General features: G+C 45.3%; 1 protein-coding gene across 5 annotated transcripts in view; it reads right to left on the minus strand.

Annotated features, from left to right (window-relative positions):
• Positions 1-20,554, minus strand: part of LOC306939832 (uncharacterized protein) — a 33,419-nt gene that overhangs the window by 5,354 nt on the left and 7,511 nt on the right. For all 5 annotated transcript variants that reach the window (XM_079524573.1, XM_079524572.1, XM_079524571.1 and 2 more), the window contains 14 exons: positions 20,402-20,456; positions 19,590-19,745; positions 19,133-19,387; positions 18,243-18,309; positions 17,969-18,140; positions 17,430-17,542; positions 17,066-17,289; positions 14,599-14,744; positions 13,701-13,832; positions 11,121-11,157; positions 10,911-11,024; positions 2,176-9,298; positions 892-1,638; positions 141-292 (listed from right to left, as the gene is read on the minus strand). In XM_079524573.1, the coding sequence (XP_079380699.1) occupies positions 141-292; positions 892-1,638; positions 2,176-9,298; positions 10,911-11,024; positions 11,121-11,157; positions 13,701-13,832; positions 14,599-14,744; positions 17,066-17,289; positions 17,430-17,542; positions 17,969-18,140; positions 18,243-18,309; positions 19,133-19,387; positions 19,590-19,745; positions 20,402-20,456 (9,493 nt within the window). The remainder of the gene's footprint in view (positions 1-140; positions 293-891; positions 1,639-2,175; positions 9,299-10,910; positions 11,025-11,120; positions 11,158-13,700; positions 13,833-14,598; positions 14,745-17,065; positions 17,290-17,429; positions 17,543-17,968; positions 18,141-18,242; positions 18,310-19,132; positions 19,388-19,589; positions 19,746-20,401; positions 20,457-20,554) is intronic.

Raw genomic sequence — 20,554 nt, forward strand, 5'->3', positions numbered from 1 at the left:
AAGAAGAAAGTGCATCTGCATCATCATCAAGCAAACTAGGGAACTACAAATGATAAAAAACCTGTAAAGAAGTGGGTGAAATTGTTTTATTTTTTCTTTGTACACCTGTCATGAGACAATGAATTTGAAGTTTCTCAAACCTGGTGTTGGATGCTGGACTGACGGCGTGTGTGCGCGGCGACTGCCGTTGCCCAGGCAAGGTTTGGGTTTAGGGAGCCTGGCCCTGCGAGTGTGCGGAGTCTTCGTTGACGTCTTCTCATGCTCGCACGTCCCCGACGAGGCGCCAACGGCACTGAGGGAGGAGACAAAAAGAAATGTCCGGTTTGTCGCGTGTAATGTTACCGTGTACTGTTGCACATCTCCTCTTCAAATGGCCTGCACGTGTTTGCAGGATAATCAATAGATTTTTTTTCTTTTTTTTTTACAGGTTGTACAGCAAATTATAAAATAGTATTCAAATGGTCAGAGTCAGATAAATGAGTTCAGTCTCTTATAAAAAAAACAGTTAGAAATAATGTTTTCCTTTTGATTTGTTGAAGCACTGAGAAAACTGTTGCGCCTTTCTTTGTCCTTTTTTTCAAACTTAATTACAGGAGCGGTGGCTATATCTATATATATATATATAGCACTGACGAAGGTATTAGGACTGAAACGTTTGCTTTTTAATTGCACTTTGAGCACAAAGCACTTTATGAGCATGATAAAATAAAAGGAAAAATGTTTCCCTAAGTCTAAGTCTATAGAAGTTTTTACTTAATTTTGTTATACAGTGAGCGAGTCGTGTTCGGTCAAGTTTTCCTTTTGATTTGTTGACATATATTTAAAAAAAAATCTTCTCAATAATGTTAGATTAATCGAAACCGAAACTGATAAGTGATGACTATATCTTACTGTTGTAAATCTTGCAGACTATCCTTGGCTGTCGGCTCAGAGGTGCAGGACTCAGACAGGCCTTCCTGTACAACGGTATGATCTCCGACGTCCTGGTCCGAGTCAGACACGTGGATCACATCAGTCCATGGGTGAGGATCAGGGTTGGTCTGCGTTGGCTCTCGTTTTCTGCTTGCTCTAGTAGAAGCTGCATCTGTCCTGGCCTTAGGTTTCAGCTCTTTGTCTTCTGTGGAAGGTCTCAGGGTGAAGCCACTTTGCGGTACAGATCCAGCTTCTATCACCAGACTAGTAGATGGCGCAGCGGCTTCAGTAGACGACTCGATGGCCTCCGTGTTACTAATCGAAAAAGGATCTTCGATAAGCCAGGCTACTTCACCATCTATGGTATACTCAGGGGAGGTCATAATCTCACCGCCGATTTCACCAGTTACTGGATTTTGATGTTTGGAGTGCTGGGCAGACCGTGATGGTGACGACTGCATAATGGAACTGTGAGCTTGTTTTGTTGGGGTCGAGTTGGTGGTGCCTACAGTAGGGAGCGATGCTTCGCTGACAGTCTCTGGCTCCGAGCCTGCGCAGATAGTTTCTGTGGGTTGTGGTTTAGATCTTGTGGCTCTGGTGCCTCGTCTGGGGTTTACAGAGGTCTTATCCGTAGTAGAATGGGCCGTCCTGGTCCGCTTTGAGACGGTTTCTGCCTTCGTTGACGTCTTCTCACGCTCGCACGTCCCCGACGAGGTGTCATCGACACTGTGGGAGGAGACAAAGAAATGTCCAGTTTGTCACTCGTAATGTTACCGTGCACATCTCGTCTTCAAAAGGATGGCCTGCACGCGTTTGCAGAAATAATTCATAGCTACAAAATTCATCGTAACATTTCCACAACTACTTGCTAATAACAATATTCACTAGAGGTGAAATAGTGAATCAAACTAATCGCTTTAATAAACAATTGTGTGTGTGTGTGTGTGTGTGTGTGCATATATATATATATATATGTATTTATGATTTTATTAAAATGATTGATTTTGGATAATCAATACAAAAATAGTTTTTTTACACGGTCACGTTATATATATTATATATATTGGATATTTCTGTGCAACACCATTGTACAGCAAATAATAAAATAGAGTTCAAATGGTCAGACTAATCGGTTCAGTCATGTATACAAAAAAACAAGAATTGCTTTTCAAAATTGTTAGATTAATCGAAACCGTAATTGATAGAATATAATTTAAGGAATATAATCAATAGTTGCGGCCATTAGTGATGACTATATCTTACTGTTGTAAATCTTGCAGACTATCCTTGGCTGTCGGCTCAGAGGTGCAGGACTCAGACAGGCCTTCCTGGACAACGGTATGATCTCCGACGTCCTGGTCCGAGTCAGACACGTGGATTACATCAGTCCATGGGTGAGGATCAGGGTTGATCTGCGTTGGCTCTCGTTTTCTGCTTGCTCTAGAAGTCTGTCCACGTCCACGTTTAGACCGAGCGGAGGCATCAGCAGGTTCAGTAGACGACTCGATGGCCTCCGTGTTACTAATCGAAAAAGGATCTTCGATAAGCCAGGCTACTTCACTATCTATGGTATATTCAGGGGAGGTCATAATCTCACCGCCGATTTCTCCAGTTACTGGATTTTGACGTTCCGAGTGCTGGGCAGACCGTGACGGTGACGACTGCATAATAGAACTGTGAGCTTGTTTTGTTGGGGTCGAGTTGTCGCCCACAGTAGGGAGCGATGCTTCGCTGACAGTCTCTGGCTCCGAGCCTGCACAGATAGTTTCTGTGAGTTGTGGTTTAGATCTTGAGGCTCTGGTGCCTTGTTTGGGGTTCACAGAGGTCTTATCGGTAGTAGAATGGCCCGTCCTGGTCCGCTTTGAGACGGTTTCTCTTAATTCGTCTACGACCTTGTTTTCCTCCCACTCTGGGGGAGCAACTCCAGTGGTAGTTGCATCTTCTGTGGGCTGTGGTTCACTTACTTTGCCTTTTCTGGCCTGTGTGACTCTGCCGCCCCTCTTTGGAAGAGATTTTATTTTTATCTTCAGCTGGCTGGTACACGGCTCCTCTGTGGATAGAGGTTCACTGGTGGGAACCATCTTGTGTTGACTGGTAGAAGGCTCCTCTGCGGGTAGAGGTTTACTAGTGGGCATGTCGGTGATCTGAGTTTCAGGGACACAGTCTGTCCCTTCAAACGGATTCTCGATAATCCATGACGTCTCATCCACAATAACATCGTCTTCATTTAGGACGTCGGCTGCTAAACTGCTGCTTCCCAAAGTTACCAAAGGCGAGCTCGGCATCACTGAAAGAGCGCCTGGTTCTTTCATAGACCCCGAATGTTTTGGGATGAAGAGAGACTGTTGTGATGATGTATCCTTGCTCGAATCTTCCAGTATTTGCACATCTAAATCCTGGGTTGGTTGTATTCCGGTGCCCGTGACCAGTCCGTCTGATTCAGAGCAGGCGAGGGTTTGCACCAGGAGCTGTGGCCGTGTGGCTCTAGTGGCCTGCCGCAGGTTGGGTTTGACTTTAGTGACACGTTCTCTCCTCTGTGGGCTATCCTTTTCTGCCACCGATTGCAAGTGTGAAACAGAAACCATGTCGGTGGCATTCCTCTCATCTGGAGTACTGTCCTTTCTCTGTGGCTCTTCACTTATGACTTTGTCACTGTTCTGAGTTTCAGGAGCGTTTCCTGTCACCATGAACGGCTCGTCAACGACCCAAAAAGACTCGTTGACCATCTCCACATCAGTGTCACTCTTTTCCGATAACATTTCGGACCTTGCGGCTCGAGGACTTTCTGGCCTGTGATCGACTGTGTTCGAGGGAGACTGTGGTGGTTTCAAATGCTCAACGGGTTGTTTTTCTGAGCCGACATTCGAGGAGCTGACCATGCATTGTTTAGTTTCCCCTGGGAGCTCTAACCTTGACTGTGTTTTTCTGGTGGGTACTCCTATGTTGGGTTTGACTTTGGGGAAGCGTGGTTTCCTTTGCTGGGGTACAGTTTTCTTTGAGCCAGAGTCTGAGCTTGAGTCTCCTTGACATGTAGGTTTGACATCTGTTTTTTTCTCCTCAGAGGTACAGATCTCTGCGAGTGAGTGGCTAACAGCAGATGCCGACTCAAATGCATTTGGTTCAATTATGTTGGTAGACTGTGGTGATTTCTGTAGAGTATTGTCGACTGGTTTAGTGACACGGGCCACACGGGCCACACGGCCTCTCTGCGGGCTATCCTTTTCTGCCACCGATAGCAAGTGTGAAGCAGAAACCATGTCTGTGGCATTCCTCTCATCTGGAGTACTGTCCTTTCTCTGTGGCTCCTCACTTGTGACTTTGTCAATGTTCCGAGTTTCAGGAGCGTTTTCTGTCACCGTGAACGGCTCGTCAACGACCCAAAAAGACTCGTTGACTATCTCCACATCAGTGTCACTCTTTTCCGATAACATTTCGGACCTTGCGGCTCGAGGACTGTGATCGACTGTGTTCGAGGAAGACTGTGGTGGTTTCAAATGCTCCACAGGTTGTTTTTCTGAGCCGACATTCGAGGAGCTGACCATGCATTGTCTATTAGTTTCCTCTGGGAGCTCGAATTTTGACTGTGTTTTTCTGGTGGGTACTCCTATGTTGGGTTTGGGGAAGCGTGGTTTCCTTTGCTGGGGTACAGTTTTCTTTGAGCCAGAGTCTCCTTGACAAGTAGGTTTGACATCTGTCTTTTTCTCCTCAGAGGTACAGATCTCTACAGGTGAGTGGCTAACAGCAGAGGCCGACTCAAATGCATTTGGTTCAATGATTTTGGTAGACTGTGGTGATTTCTGTAGAGTATTGTCAACTGGTTTAGTGACACGGGCCACACGGGCCACACGACCTCTCTGTGGGATATCCTTTTCTGCCACCGATAGCAAGTGTGAAGCAGAGACCATGTCTGTGGCTTTCCTCTCATCTGGAGTACTGTCCTTTCTCTGTGGCTCCTCACTTGTGACTTTGTCAATGTTCTGAGTTTCAGGAGCGTTTCCTGTCACCGTGAACGGCTCGTCAACGACCCAAAAAGACTCGTTGACCATCTCCACATCAGTGTCACTCTTTTCCGATAACATTTCGGACCTTGCGGCTCGAGGACTTTCTGTCCTGTGATCGACTGTGTTCGAGGAAGACTGTGGTGGTTTCAAATGCTCAACGGGTTGTTTTTCTGAGCCGACATTCGAGGAGCTGACCATGCATTCTTTTTCTGATTGTCTATTAGTTTCCCCTGGGAGCTCTAACCTTGACTGTGTTTTTCTGGTGGGTACTCCTATGTTGGGTTTGGGGAAGCGTGATCTCCTTTGCTGGGGTACAGTTTTCTTTGAGCCAGAGTCTGAGCTCGAGTCTCCTTGACATGTAGGTTTGACATCTGTTTTTTTCTGCTCAGAGGTACAGATCTCTGCGAGTGAGTGGCTAACAGCAGATGCCGACTCAAATGCATTTGGTTCAATTATGTTGGTAGACTGTGGTGATTTCTGTAGAGTATTGTCGACTGGTTTAGTGACACGGGCCACACGGGCCACACGGCCTCTCTGCGGGATATCCTTTTCTGCCACCGATAGCAAGTGTGAAGCAGAAACCATGTCTGTGGCATTCCTCTCATCTGGAGTACTGTCCTTTCTCTGTGGCTCCTCACTTGTGACTTTGTCAATGTTCCGAGTTTCAGGAGCGTTTTCTGTCACCGTGAACGGCTCGTCTACGACCCAAAAAGACTCGTTGACTATCTCCACATCAGTGTCACTCTTTTCCGATAACATTTCGGACCTTGCGGCTCGAGGGCTGTGATCGACTGTGTTCGAGGAAGACTGTGGTGGTTTCAAATGCTCCACGGGTTGTTTTTCTGAGCCGACATTCGAGGAGCTGACCATGCATTCTTTTTCTGATTGTCTATTAGTTTCCCCTGGGAGCTCTAACCTTGACTGTGTTTTTCTGGTGGGTACTCCTATGTTGGGTTTGGGGAAGCGTGATCTCCTTTGCTGGGGTACAGTTTTCTTTGAGCCAGAGTCTGAGCTCGAGTCTCCTTGACATGTAGGTTTGACATCTGTTTTTTTCTGCTCAGAGGTACAGATCTCTGCGAGTGAGTGGCTAACAGCAGATGCCGACTCAAATGCATTTGGTTCAATTATGTTGGTAGACTGTGGTGATTTCTGTAGAGTATTGTCGACTGGTTTAGTGACACGGGCCACACGGGCCACACGGCCTCTCTGCGGGATATCCTTTTCTGCCACCGATAGCAAGTGTGAAGCAGAAACCATGTCTGTGGCATTCCTCTCATCTGGAGTACTGTCCTTTCTCTGTGGCTCCTCACTTGTGACTTTGTCAATGTTCCGAGTTTCAGGAGCGTTTTCTGTCACCGTGAACGGCTCGTCTACGACCCAAAAAGACTCGTTGACTATCTCCACATCAGTGTCACTCTTTTCCGATAACATTTCGGACCTTGCGGCTCGAGGGCTGTGATCGACTGTGTTCGAGGAAGACTGTGGTGGTTTCAAATGCTCCACGGGTTGTTTTTCTGAGCCGACATTCAAGGAGCTGACCATGCATTGTCTATTAGTTTCCTCTGGGAGCTCGAATTTTGACTGTGTTTTTCTGGTGGGTACTCCTATGTTGGGTTTGGGGAAGTGTGGTTTCCTTTGCTGGGGTACAGTTTGCTTTGAGCCAGAGTCTGAGCTCGAGTCTCCTTGACAAGTAGGTTTGACATATGTCTTTTTCTCCTCAGAGGTACAGATCTCTGCAGGTGAGTGGCTAACAGCAGAGGTCGACTCAAATGCATTTGGTTCAATGATTTTGGTAGACTGTGGTGATTTCTGTAGAGTATTGTCGACTGGTTTAGTGACACGGGCCACACGACCTCTCTGTGGGATATCCTTTTCTGCCGCCGATAGCAAGTGTGAAGCAGAAACCATGTCTGTGGCTTTCCTCTCATCTGGAGTACTGTCCTTTCTCTGTGGCTCCTCACTTGTGACTTTGTCAATGTTCTGAGTTTCAGGAGCGTTTCCTGTCACCGTGAACGGCTCGTCAACGACCCAAAAAGACTCGTTGACCATCTCCACATCAGTGTCACTCTTTTCCGATAACATTTCGGACCTTGCGGCTCGAGGACTTTGTGGCCTGTGATCGACTGTGTTCGAGGAAGACTGTGGTGGTTTCAAATGCTCAACGGGTTGTTTTTCTGAGCAGACATTCGAGGAGCTGACCATGCATTTTTTTTCTGATTGTTTATTAGTTTCCCCTGGGAGCTCTAACCTTGACTGTGTTTTTCTGGTGGGTACTCCTATGTTGGGTTTGGGGAAGCGTGATCTCCTTTGCTGGGGTACAGTTTGCTTTGAGCCAGAGTCTGAGCTTGAGTCTCCTTGACATGTAGGTTTGACATCTGTCTTTTTCTCCTCAGAGGTACAGATCTCTACAGGTGAGTGGCTAACAGCAGAGGCAGACTCAAATGCATTTGGTTCAATGATTTTGGTAGACTGTGGTGATTTCTGTAGAGTATTGTCGACTGGTTTAGCGACACGGGCCACACGGGCCACACGACCTCTCTGTGGGATATCCTTTTCTGCCACCGATAGCAAGCGTGAAGCAGAAACCATGTCGGTGACATTCCTCTCATCTGGAGTACTGTCCTTTCTCTGTGGCTCCTCACTTATGACTTTGTGACCTTTCTGAGATTCAGGAGCGTTTCCTGTCACCGTGAACGGCTCGTCAATGACCCCAAAAGACTCGTTGACCATCTCCACATCAGTGTCACTCTTTTCCAATAACATTTCGGACCTTGCGGCTCGAGGACTTTGTGGCCTGTGATCGACTGTGTTCGAGGAAGACTGTGGTGGTTTCAAATGCTCAACGGGTTGTTTTTCTGGGCCGACATTCGAGGAGCTGTCCATGCATTCTTTTTCTGATTGTTTATTAGTTTCCCCTGGGAGCTCTAACCTTGACTGTGTTTTTATGGTGGGTATTCCTATGTTGGGTTTGAGTTTGGGGAAGCGTGATCTCCTTTGCTGGGGTACAGTTTTATTTGAGCCAGAGTCTGAGCTTGATTCTCCCTGACAAGTAGGTTTGACATATGTCTTTTTCTCCTCAGAGGTACAGATCTCTGCGAGTGAGTGGCTAACAGCAGAGGCCGACTCAAATGCATTTGGTTCAATGATGTTGGTAGACTGTGGTGAATTCTGATGAGTATTGTCGACTGGTTGTGGTTCTAACTGTGTTGCTGTGTCCTTATTGTCCTCTGTGGACTCTAGATGTTTGTCTTCTGTGGTCTGGGGCGGTAACATTCCAGATTTATCCTCCGAGAAGCAACTATTTTTATTCTGAGATGAAAATCCAGCTTCATTACGGCTTCTATGACTGTCTGACAACGTTCCTATTGATGAAACGGTAGCGGGACAGTCACTTATGTCTTGCACCAGAATAATGTCCAAAGCTGATTCTTTAATTACTTGCAATTCTGTGGCAGCTATAGTCCTGGCTTCGTCTTGAGCATCCGTGGCAGCTATACCGGCAGTTATCGTTTCATCTTGAGCATGAGCAGTACAACTATTCTGAGTATATGTCAGTGCTTCTTCACTGGAATGAGAGTCTGACTTTGTGATAGACATTCTGATAGCCTCTCCCAAAATGCATTCGTGTTCAACATTAGAGAAGCTGCTTCCCTTGTTCTGTGGGGAATGCTGCTCAGATATGTCTGTGCCCAATTCCATCTGAAGACCAGGTCCTATGTTGGCAGTGTTTCTCTGACTAACAGACTCGTCTTCACTGAGCACCATTTCAGTAGAAGGCTCAGCTAAGGGTGCTGGTACAACGTCCGACAGTGTTGACACCGATACTGTCGATAGTTCAGAAGAAACGGTCACACTTGATGATTCCATTGGCTTGTCTGGTTCATTCATATCAGTCGCCGGTGGTGATGATTCTGTGGACACGGGGCAGGAAGGTACAGCTGCAACAGGAGCGGCATCGCGTTGTATTTGCGTGACAGGCACGGTGGCCGTTTCTTCAATTTCGTTAGATGTTGACTGAGCAAACCTAGCGGCTCGGCCAAGGTTGGGTTTAGGTTTGGCCTTGGGTAAACGTCGCTTCTTGGCCGGCGGAGAATCCTGGCACGTTTCCACTACGGGAGCAGCTTCTACATCAGCATTCGTTTTCCGACTGCTGTGTATTCCTTCACCGGCCTCCTCGTTGATCCCGTCATAAATCTCAGAGAAAAGGTCTATGATACTGGTGTCTGGTACGTCCTCATCAGTCGTCTGTGACGGTTCTGTGGACGCAGGTCCAGAGGGTACAGCCGCAACAGGAGAGCCACTGCTTTGTGTGTGTGTGACAGTCTCAGTGGGCATTTCTTCCAAGTCGTGGCTGCTAGTCTCATTGCCATGGCTGAAAGGTCCTCCTGCAAAAAAACAACATAGTGGAACAATGATTAATGTATCCTCATATCATGTGCCTTTACGCATACCGTTGCTGTTGGGCAGAAACCTTCTATGTCCATATTTCAACTTTTTTACGTTTTTCATAAATGAATGCCCTACTTTGTCACATGACGACGAGCAAAAAGTAGCTGATCTACAAGCTCAAAACAACCAAGCTCAACAAGCTTGTAGACCGCCTACGTCCGAAGATTTGTGAAAGTGGTCCAGTATGTCTAGTTGGTTGTATAAATACTAATCAATGAAAAGTATTAACAAGAGCTTGTTAATACTAAATAATAACTACATTGGATCGATTCAGTTCCCTGAATATTAACGGTTTAGGACATATTACAAGATGTCCACCCCGAAAGTGACGATATTTGAGTTAACCCATTCTGGGCGGGAACCCCTTTTGGTGATTTAAGCATTATGTTATACTTTAGTTATTGAAAAATAGCAGATCTACAAGCTTGTAGCGCAGCACCGAGTGCCGCGCTACGAGCTTGTAGGTCTGCTATTTTAGAAAAATTGTGAAAATGTAGTGCAAATCTTTGAATATGTATTCTTTCAGAGCGAACGTTTTTAACTCAAATCTTTGCTCCTGGGGGGTTCCTGCTGGAACAACATATTTTGGGTCGGCTGCCAATTACATATAATCTTGGGGGTCTTTGACATGAAAATGTTTGAGAACTACCGACATAGAAACATTGGTTTTTCAGAAAACTGTCAGGATTTAGAAGGCATTTGTAGAATCGACGTCAGGTCTAAATGGGTTAACACACAAAGTAAAATACAAGAATGGTCTTATCTGCTCTCTCTAACCTGCTGTATGACTATACATGAATACAAGAAGGTCTTAGCACTGTCTCTAACCTGCTGTATGACTATACATGAATACAAGAAGGTCTTAGCTGCTGTCTCTAACCTGCTGTATGACTATACATGAATACAAGAAGGTCTTAGCACTGTCTCTAACCTGCTGTATGACTATACATGAATACAAGAAGGTCTTAGCACTGTCTCTAACCTGCTGTATGACTATACATGAATACAAGAAGGTCTTAGCTGCTGTCTCTAACCTGCTGTATGACTATACATGATTACAAGAATGGTCTTAGCTGCTGTCTCTAACCTGCTGTATGACTATACATGAATACAAGAATGGTCTTATCTGCTCTCTCTAACCTGCTGTATGCCTATACATGAATACAAGAAGGTCTTAGCACTGTTTCTAACCTGCTGTATGACTATACATGAATACAAGAAGGTCTTAGCACTGTTTCTAACCTGCTGTATGACTATACATGAATACAAGAAGGTCTTAGCACTGTTTCTAACCTGCTGTATGACTATACATGAATACAAGAAGGTCTTAGCACTGTTTCTAACCTGCTGTATGACTATACATGAATACAAGAAGGTCTTAGCACTGTTTCTAACCTGCTGTATGACTATACATGAATACAAGAAGGTCTTAGCACTGTTTCTAACCTGCTGTATGACTATACATGAATACAAGAAGGTCTTAGCACTGTTTCTAACCTGCTGTATGACTATACATGAATACAAGAAGGTCTTAGCACTGTTTCTAACCTGCTGTATGACTTTGCGGTGAAGTAGGAGGCTGTGCCAACTGAGAGTGGTGAGCAACAGCGCCAATGGTCAGCAGTGTTTGAGCCGCCTCATTGTAGCTCTCATCGGAGGAAACTAAAACAGGAGAGAAAAGCAAAAATGAAGACCTTTGATATTCTGACACAAAGATGTGAAATGTCAGGTATATTCAGGATTATTGTCCTACATTACCTTCCACCTGGTCGCACGACATCAAGTCAATCACATCCTGAAAGACAAACACATTACGCATCATTAGCCACTTGATGAGTTGCGCTGCAATACTGCATATGATGCTAGACCGTTGTTTTTTAGCTTTTTTTTAAATATTCCTTTAGTTACCCAAGAAGTTAACTATGCATGCTTCTTTTCCGTCACGCCCTGCACACAGATGCACACAAACACACACGAAAACCTGGGAGCTGACCAGTGCAACCTCAGGATTATACTGTTTGGCCACTGTCGGGGGTTCACTGCCTTGCTCAGAGGCACTTCAGCGGTGTTACGGGGTGGGGTGAGTGCTGACAAATCACTTTCCCACCCAGATTTTTCCTGCCGGTCTGGGGAATCGAACTGGGAACCTTCCGGCAACAAGCGCGCTCCTCTAACCTTTAGGTCATTGCTGCTCCGCTGCTGTATTTTATTGTATGCTATTTGCTTTGTTTGTTTGGGTAAAAGTGTAAAACCAAAGGTTCTTTGATCAAAAGTTAAAGCTCCATATTCTGATAGTAGTCATGACTACTATCTAAGACTAAGAGACTAAGTGTGACTAAAGCCAAATTCCAATACCCCAAATCTCGGCGACTCACTCACTAACACTCGCTCACTCCAGCATGGTGGTGTTGCGGTGAAATTGGTGACCTGCCGAAATATGTGACCCTCCAAACCACAATAATTTACGCTCGGATGTTATGTGATGTCAACATGATTGTCACATATTTCAGCAGGTCACCAATTTCACCGTAACACCACCATGCTGGAGTGACCGAGTGTGAGTGAGCGAGTGGCAGAGATTTCGGGTATTGGAATTTGGCTTAAGTGTTTGTTTCGGTAACAGAGCCTCTATCATCTCTCCATTTTCAAGTTGGAGAGATCCAACGATTCAAAACAAAAATATCCCTCACTCTAACATTAAGTGGCTTCAGTTAATTAGGTCACTATATGTCACTTACAACTAGGAGGTCCAACTGGTGGTCACAGGGGACTGTGTTAATTAGGTCACTATGTGTCACTTACAACTAGGAGGTCCAACTGGTGGTCACAGGGGACTGTGTTAATTAGGTCACTATATGTCACTTACAACTAGGAGGTCCAACTGGTGGTCACAGGGGACTGTGTTAATTAGGTCACTATGTGTCACTTACAACTAGGAGGTCCAACTGGTGGTCACAGGGGACTGTGTTAATTAGGTCACTGTATGTCACTTACAACTAGGAGGTCCAACTGGTGGTCACAGGGGACTGTGTTAATTAGGTCACTGTATGTCACTTACAACTAGGAGGTCCAACTGGTGGTCACAGGGGACTGTGTTAATTAGGTCACTATGTGTCACTTACAACTAGGAGGTCCAACTGGTGGTCACAGGGGACTGTGTTAATTAGGTCACTATATGTCACTTACAACTAGGAGGTCCAACTGGTGGTCACAGGGGACTGTGTTAATTAGGTCACTATATGTCACTTACAACTAGGAGGTCCAACTGGTGGTCACAGGGGACTGTGTTAATTAGGTCACTATGTGTCACTTACAACTAGGAGGTCCAACTGGTGGTCACAGGGGACTGTGTTAATTAGGTCACTATGTGTCACTTACAACTAGGAGGTCCAACTGGTGGTCACAGGGGACTGTGTTAATTAGGTCACTGTATGTCACTTACAACTAGGAGGTCCAACTGGTGGTCACAGGGGACTGTGTTAATTAGGTCACTATATGTCACTTACAACTAGGAGGTCCAACTGGTGGTCACAGGGGACTGTGTTAATTAGGTCACTATATGTCACTTACAACTAGGAGGTCCAACTTGTGGTCACAGGGGACTGTGTTAATTAGGTCACTATGTGTCACTTACAACTAGGAGGTCCAACTGGTGGTCACAGGGGACTGTGTTAATTAGGTCACTATATGTCACTTACAACTAGGAGGTCCAACTGGTGGTCACAGGGGACTGTGTTAATTAGGTCACTGTATGTCACTTACAACTAGGAGGTCCAACTGGTGGTCACAGGGGACTGTGTTAATTAGGTCACTATATGTCACTTACAACTAGGAGGTCCAACTGGTGGTCACAGGGGACTGTGTTAATTAGGTCACTATATGTCACTTACAACTAGGAGGTCCAACTGGTGGTCACAGGGGACTGTGTTAATTAGGTCACTATATGTCACTTACAACTAGGAGGTCCAACTGGTAGTCACAGGGGACTGTGTTAATTAGGTCACTATATGTCACTTACAACTAGGAGGTCCAAATGGTGGTCACAGGGGACTGTGTTAATTAGGTCACTATATGTCACTTACAACTAGGAGGTCCAACTGGTGGTCACAGGGGACTGTGTTAATTAGGTCACTATATGTCACTTACAACTAGGAGGTCCAACTGGTGGTCACAGGGGACTGTGTTAATTAGGTCACTATGTGTCACTTACAACTAGGAGGTCCAACTGGTGGTCACAGGGGACTGTGTTAATTAGGTCACTATGTGTCACTTACAACTAGGAGGTCCAACTGGTGGTCACAGGGGACTGTGTTAATTAGGTCACTATGTGTCACTTACAACTAGGAGGTCCAACTGGTGGTCACAGGGGACTGTGCCCGTGCTGTCTCGTGCCCGCTCACACGAGGCATCAGAACAGAATGCACCCTGGGAGAAGCCCAGCACGTCAGGCACATTGACAGAGAAATCAAGCTGTGTGTGGAAGGGAACAGAGAGCAGGGAGGAGGTGGAAATGGAGCGTTTAAAACCAACCATGCATCAAAACAAAACAGAAATAAACACAAATACTGGATGAAATATGGGGGGGGGGGGGGGGATCATAAATAATACGTAAACATTAGGGCTGGGCAATATATCAATATTGTGATATGGGACTAGACAGACGATAGTCTGTGATTTTGGATATCGTAATATTGTGATATACTCTATGTACACACAAATGCTGTCTTTTTCTGGATGGAATCTCTTTTTTTATATATATATATATATATTATCATTGCAATACAATATTATTGACACAATAACAATATTTTGGTATATAGGCTCTCTGCGTGACTGTAGTCCCAGGCTTCCAGAAGGTAGCAACTGTGGCATACATCATTCGGTTCATTTTCCTATAGCTTCATTTGATTGGCTCAACAGCGGATTTGAACTGAAAACACGTGATGGTGAAAATGTTAAATGTGCCTCCTGTTCAAATCTGCTGCTGAGCAAATCAAACTAAGCTAAAGTGAACTGTCTGGAACCGGAAATGGGCATGCCACCACCTGGAAACCCGGGACTACAGTTATTCACAGTTTATCTTTGTCCAAAATATAGTGATATTTGATTTTGTCCCATTTCGCCCCACCAACCAGCCCTAATATTATAAACATTTTGGACGGGTAACGGTGTCAGGACGGGGGAGCACATGAAAGAAATGCACAAAACGTAAACATAAATGAGTGTCGTGTCGTACCTCTTCCATGGTCTCTTCCAGCACGGAGACCACAGGCTGTGGTGAGCGCAGGCCGACTGGCACAAACACAGGAGCACTGCTGTCCTTACGAGGGCTGGAGGAACGATGCTGCTGGTCCATTTCGTCCGGTTCACTCAGGCAATGGTCTACGGACGCACGGTTAATAGGTCATCACGTCGGTATCGGCAATATCGGCCTTAAAAAATGCTTTCGGTATCGAACCGAATCAACCAATATCAAAATAATATATCTGTTTTAGCCGATATGCCAATATTTATTATTTCATAATATGTGTGTTTGAATCAGAGTAATCTAGTAAGAGAGAGCGACACTAGCATTGACTCCCATTGTAACAATGGAATGCGGAAGTGCTCATTCTATCTCAATGGCATAGTTCCAATGTTTGGAACTATAGCCCATAGCACCCCGCTTTGCGTGTCGCCACTCTTTTACTAGATTACTCTGGTTTGAATGTGAAGCTAAAAAGTATTGTGATGTTTTCTGGGGAAGCTTTCAAAAGGGTCAAGTTGGAACATTTTTAGTAAAAGTAAAAATAATATATTTAAGTTGTTTGAACTAACCATGAACTAATAAATCAGTTAAAAAAGCATACCGTTTTTTTTTGAGTGGTGTAAACCACTCCTACAACTGGCTTAGTTAGTCTGTCTGTGCTCAAAAAATGAGCATGGTTGCTATAGTCACCCAGTTCACACGGGTGTGATTTCGTTACGTCAGACATTAGGTCAGACCACAGCTGATCAGTCAATATAAGACCTTACACCACTCAGTTCACACAGGTGTGATTTTTTTTCAAGTGTGCACCATTCTGCACCCAAAGTCAAAGTTAGGCCCTCATTTATCAATCGAGTGGAAATTCTGCCCCAAATTCGAGTGTAGGATTCGTAGTACACCCACGTCGGGTCGGCATTTACAAAGTGATCGCAGACAGCTGTTTCTTCCTTAATTTCGTTCGGACGTTTATAAATGTGACGGCTGAAATCTATCTGGCACGCCCTATGAAATCAAGCCTCGCCCTCGTTTTTGCGACATGAACAACTGCCATACGACCTGGAAACCATGGTTACAGGAAGAAAAAAAAGGTTCCCTCGCTGCCCCCTCTCTCATACACAGACGCACGCACACGCAAGGCAACTTGCAACTTGTTGTATCTTAAATAAATAAACCTGCATGAATTAAATAAAGCTGTATAAAGGCCTACCCTGTCTGTTTCTCCTCTCGCTTCGCTTCCCTTGCTGCCTGCCTCACCCCCCCCCCCCCCGCACGCACGCACGCACATATCGCAATTTGCAAGCAACTGTCACTGTGTGTTGTTAGTTGTATATTAAATTATTAAAGTATTTTTAATTTAATATACAACAAGATATATTAGTGAACGAAAACCTGAACCTGTGAACCATGAATTAAATAACAAATAGGCACACACACGCTGCTGTTTTGCATAGGTGCTCCTCCTGTCCTGTCTGTCTGTCTCTCTATCACTGTGGTCCGTCCGTGACACCGTGACCAACTGACCATGCACCGCACGTTCGAGAGTCTTTAGATTGCCTCGCAGTCGCTAGTCGCTGCAGTGGGGGGGCTGTCAACTGTCAATATATGAATGTGCTGCCAAAACCGTATAGCCTCATGTGGCTGGCACTGGTGGTGGTGGTGGGCTGGCTGGGTAGTCTACCTATCTCCGATGCGGTTCCCACTTGCGCTGGCACGGTACATTTGGCATTCGAGCGACGCGTCGGGTTTATTAAACGAGGAGGAGATTGCACATACCAAACTCCAGAAAGACATCGGCCTGCTGTAGATTAGGCTACAGTAACAGTAGGCTACCCACGCTGGGACTCTCCGCAGCTGCACCACTGCACTATAGTACTCTCCAACGTCCCGTCATGGAAATATTTCAGCACAAATATTTCAGCCCAAATCCTCGCATGTATGAGCTCATGCAAAACACTGTTTAAATGGCTTAGCATACGTTGCAACATTGTTTTTAATTGCGCGATTTTAATTGCTTGCTTGTAAAGTTGGAAATCTCCTACTAATTTCATATGACACAAAGACACATCGTTGATGTATTCTTTTACTTTTTTTTTTTTTTTTTTACATTTAGCCCATACCTATACAGTTTTATATAAACAGCCTACATATGTTTAGATGCCTGTGACAGCCTCTCAGCTGGTCAAACAATGCTGCTCCGCTGTTCTACGACAGAAAAACAGGTGAGGACAAAGCGTACGACAGCTCCCGACCAGACGTGGTTCTTGTCTTGGCTCAAGTTCAAAATCAAACGTTGGCGCAAATGGTAAATGCCGAAAATTGCGGTAATTTCGGCGTACACCCATATTTTGGCGTACGCACGGTTGATAAATGAGGGCCTTAATCTATAACAGGTTGTAGTGTGAAATGAATCGACCATGAAATTAAATCGGAACATTTCAATATTGTGCATCCCTACCATTGTCGTTGTCGTCGTCATCATCATCACTGCCCTCTGATTGAGAAGCCCTAAGGGTCACCAACTGTGGCTTCTTGGGTCGTGACTTGGCCTTGGCCTTCTTGACGAGGCGCTTGGGCTTGGAGGCAGACTCGGGGGTCGGCCCGTCAGATGCGGAGGAAAGTGCAGCATCCTCTTTGGCTGAATAGTTCAAGTGCTGGACAGGTTTGGGCAGTCTCCCATATCTACAGTAAAACCCACAGATTGACAATTATACTGTGGGCCGTTTACGAGTTCTTTTTACAGGTATGATTTGTGACGTTCGACTCAACAATGCAATTTGGAAACAGGCATATGCTTATAGACGTGGACTGGAGTTTTGTACCTGGTACGCTTGGGAGGTGAAACGGTGGAATCGTCTTCTTCACCTTCACAGGAATTGTCCCCATCCTGCTTGTTTTCTTCCGTTGGCCTCAAAGGTGACGATTCTTCATCAACCTAAAATGGGTGACCTTCAGTAAGACTATGAATAACCAATAATATAATATTTATATAAAAAATATATAATATAATAATAACCAAAACATTTACTTTTCAGGATAAAAAAAAAAAAAGAAAAGCAAAAGTCGCAGATCTACAAGCTCAGAAAGTGTTGCTTTGCGCCACATTTCGAGCTTGTAGATTTGCTACTTTTGACACTTTTGCGTGACACTGTATTATGACCAAGTAGGGCATTCATTTACAAAAAAAACACAATCAAGTCTTTGATTTGTTTTTTGATGTATTAATGCTGTAAAGTGCACAGAGACCCCTTGGGGTGATTTTGTACTATAAATAAAATAAACTGAAACTGAAACTAAAATATGGAGGTAAGAGGGGTTTCTGCCCGACGAGCAGAATGACCATGTGTGTGTAAATGATCACCTTGTCATCAGCCGAGCTCTTTCCTCCTGCAGCCGGGTCCTTCGTGGAAGGCGTCGGCCCTTTCTTACCCCACTTACGGCCCAGCGGTATGAGTGGCTTCGCTGCTCGGCCACGCGACAGCTGCGCTGGTTTGATCACAGCGGCCGCCGTCACAGATTCGGTCTTACTAGAACTGTACATGTACAAGGATGGGATAATGTGTTTTAGCAAAAATGCTGCTACAGTTGAAAGCAAGAGTTCATGGTGTTTCTAAGTGCAGGTGGTGCATCATTACCTGTCCATAGCCGTCTGGTCCTCGGGCAGAGCTGCTGCATCCCCAGCTTCAGGCAGACATGCCTCAACTGGATGTACAAAACAAAGGAACTCAAGGACTGAAGTCCAATGCGGAACTCATTTTTAAGCTGTAGTTCCCCTTTGACTAGGGAAAGAAATATGACCCCCATTATAGAAAGAAAAAGGTTGGAATAATGTGTTCCTTCCACGCGCTACGTCCAACCAGGGAAACTCCCCCCTGTCAGGTGTAAAGGAGCAACTTGGACACTCATGCATGAAGGAAGCATGAGTTCAAATCCGTTGCTCTCCCCAGGTTGGCAGAGGGTGTGTAGAGGCCCAGGATCACATTAGATAATTGACACGGGGTGAAAAATGGGTTACAAAATAGTGGGATAAAAAAATAAAGATTGAGACGCTACAAGACACAAGACCAAATCATTTCCTACAGTTACAGTTAGTACATGAATTGCATTTATTTTTCCTTCAATGCTTTTTTAAAACACACTTGAGCATTACTTGTAAGCCTTAGGGTCGGGCTCGGGCTAATAAATTGCAGACCCTCGTTGGGCTGGTGCCGAGCCGGACGGGGCTCGAACACCAAGGGCCAGGGCCGTGTTCTTGGGAGGACGTGGGTGCCAGTCACTCGAACATCACCCGTTACAAAACTAAATGTTTTGTCGTTCTCAAGGCTAAGACTGGGGTTTTGGACCCGTGCAGGGCTCTAGAGGGGGCCCGGCCGCCCCACACTGGACCCGTGCAGGGCTCTAGAGGGGGCCCCGGCCGCCCCGTGCAGGGCTCTAGAGGGGGCCCGGCCGCCCCACACTTTGGAAAACAGTGCATGTAGTAGTCAATAATGACATTGGGGAAAGGAAAGGAAAGGAACTCCTGTACCTTGATCACTGGATTGTTCTTCATCTGTTTTCTTCTTCGTTTTCTTCTTCTTCTCACTGGGTTTCTCAGTTGACTCGTCATTGTCTTTCTTCTTGCGTTTCCCTTTCCTTTGCGGGGAAGCAGGAGCTCCTCTCTCGTTAGAGACGTCCTCGTTCTCCTTCTCTCCCTCCACCTCCTCCATGTCAGCCCCTCCATCCTCCTCTTCCTCCTCCTCCTCCTCTTCTACGTCGCTCAGAATCGTCTCTGCCGACTTTCCTGAAAGCACAAGGTACATACTCAGTTTAATTTCCTGAAAGTTAACAGTTTGGACATACAAGACTTCTTCAACCCAACTGCGACGATATGCAGTATTTCACTCCAACTCAAGGAAAACATGAATCTCAACAACAACCTAACTGAATTCAATCCAAACCATTTTACACCTTGTCTTAGTGGAGTGTTGAACTGTTTCCGTTACCTTTTGTCTTCCTGCTGGGTTTCCTCGTCGTCTTTTTCTCGCCGGGCGACTTGGGCTTCCTCTGCCTGGGGGCCCTGGGCTTCTTGCATTTCTGCACTTCAAGGATCTTCTCGAGGAGCTTAGAGAAGAACTCTATATCCAGCTTACGCCTCTCTTCTACAGGAAACGTTACAGAATAGTGTTAAAGGGGTTAACCCATTTTGACCTGAGATCAGATTCTATAAATGTCTTCTACATCCTGACAGTTTTCTGAAAAAGCTATGTTTCTATGTCAGTCGTTTTTCAAAAATAGCAGACCTACAAGCTCGTAGCGCGCCACTCGGTGGCGCGCTATGAGCTTGTAGATCTGCTATTTTTCAATAGCTAAAGCATAACATAATGCTAACACCAAAAGGGGTTCCCGCCCAAAATGGGTTAAAGGGGTTAACAGACCATTCAGCCACTCGATAGATCATCTCTATTGAATAAGGCGGTGGACACACGACATGGTTCTAGTAGTAAAACAAATAGCGAAAATAACTGATCTACAAGCTCAACGCATTGTGATCTTGATGCCAAAATAGGGATGCCAGGTTGGGAAACAGCGGGCATATGGTTCAATATTTGCCCATGTTATCTCTCTAAAGCGATAGATAACTTTTCTTGTAACCAACGCGCCTGCCCTAAACCAATCTCTCTAAAGCAGAATTCAAACAGAAATTGTTTGAAGTTGCATACGTAGACATACAAAAATCCCTGCCACAACAGAACACGATAAGACAACAAAACGAGATAAGAGTTGCAAAAGCAACGTCTGACATTCAAATACTTACTGAAAGCCTTGTCGACCCTCCAGGAATTGCCCCGTTCCTCCCTCTTGAACTTGTGCTTAAAAGGTTAAAAACTCAATGAATGCAATGCTACGTACGAATGTGCGCCAATGTATATGTAGTCTTGTAGACACTTTAACAGTGTTAAATACGTTC

Source organism: Electrona antarctica (assembly GCF_951216825.1).
Source record: "Electrona antarctica genome assembly, chromosome: 16".
Classification (NCBI taxonomy): domain Eukaryota; kingdom Metazoa; phylum Chordata; class Actinopteri; order Myctophiformes; family Myctophidae; genus Electrona; species Electrona antarctica.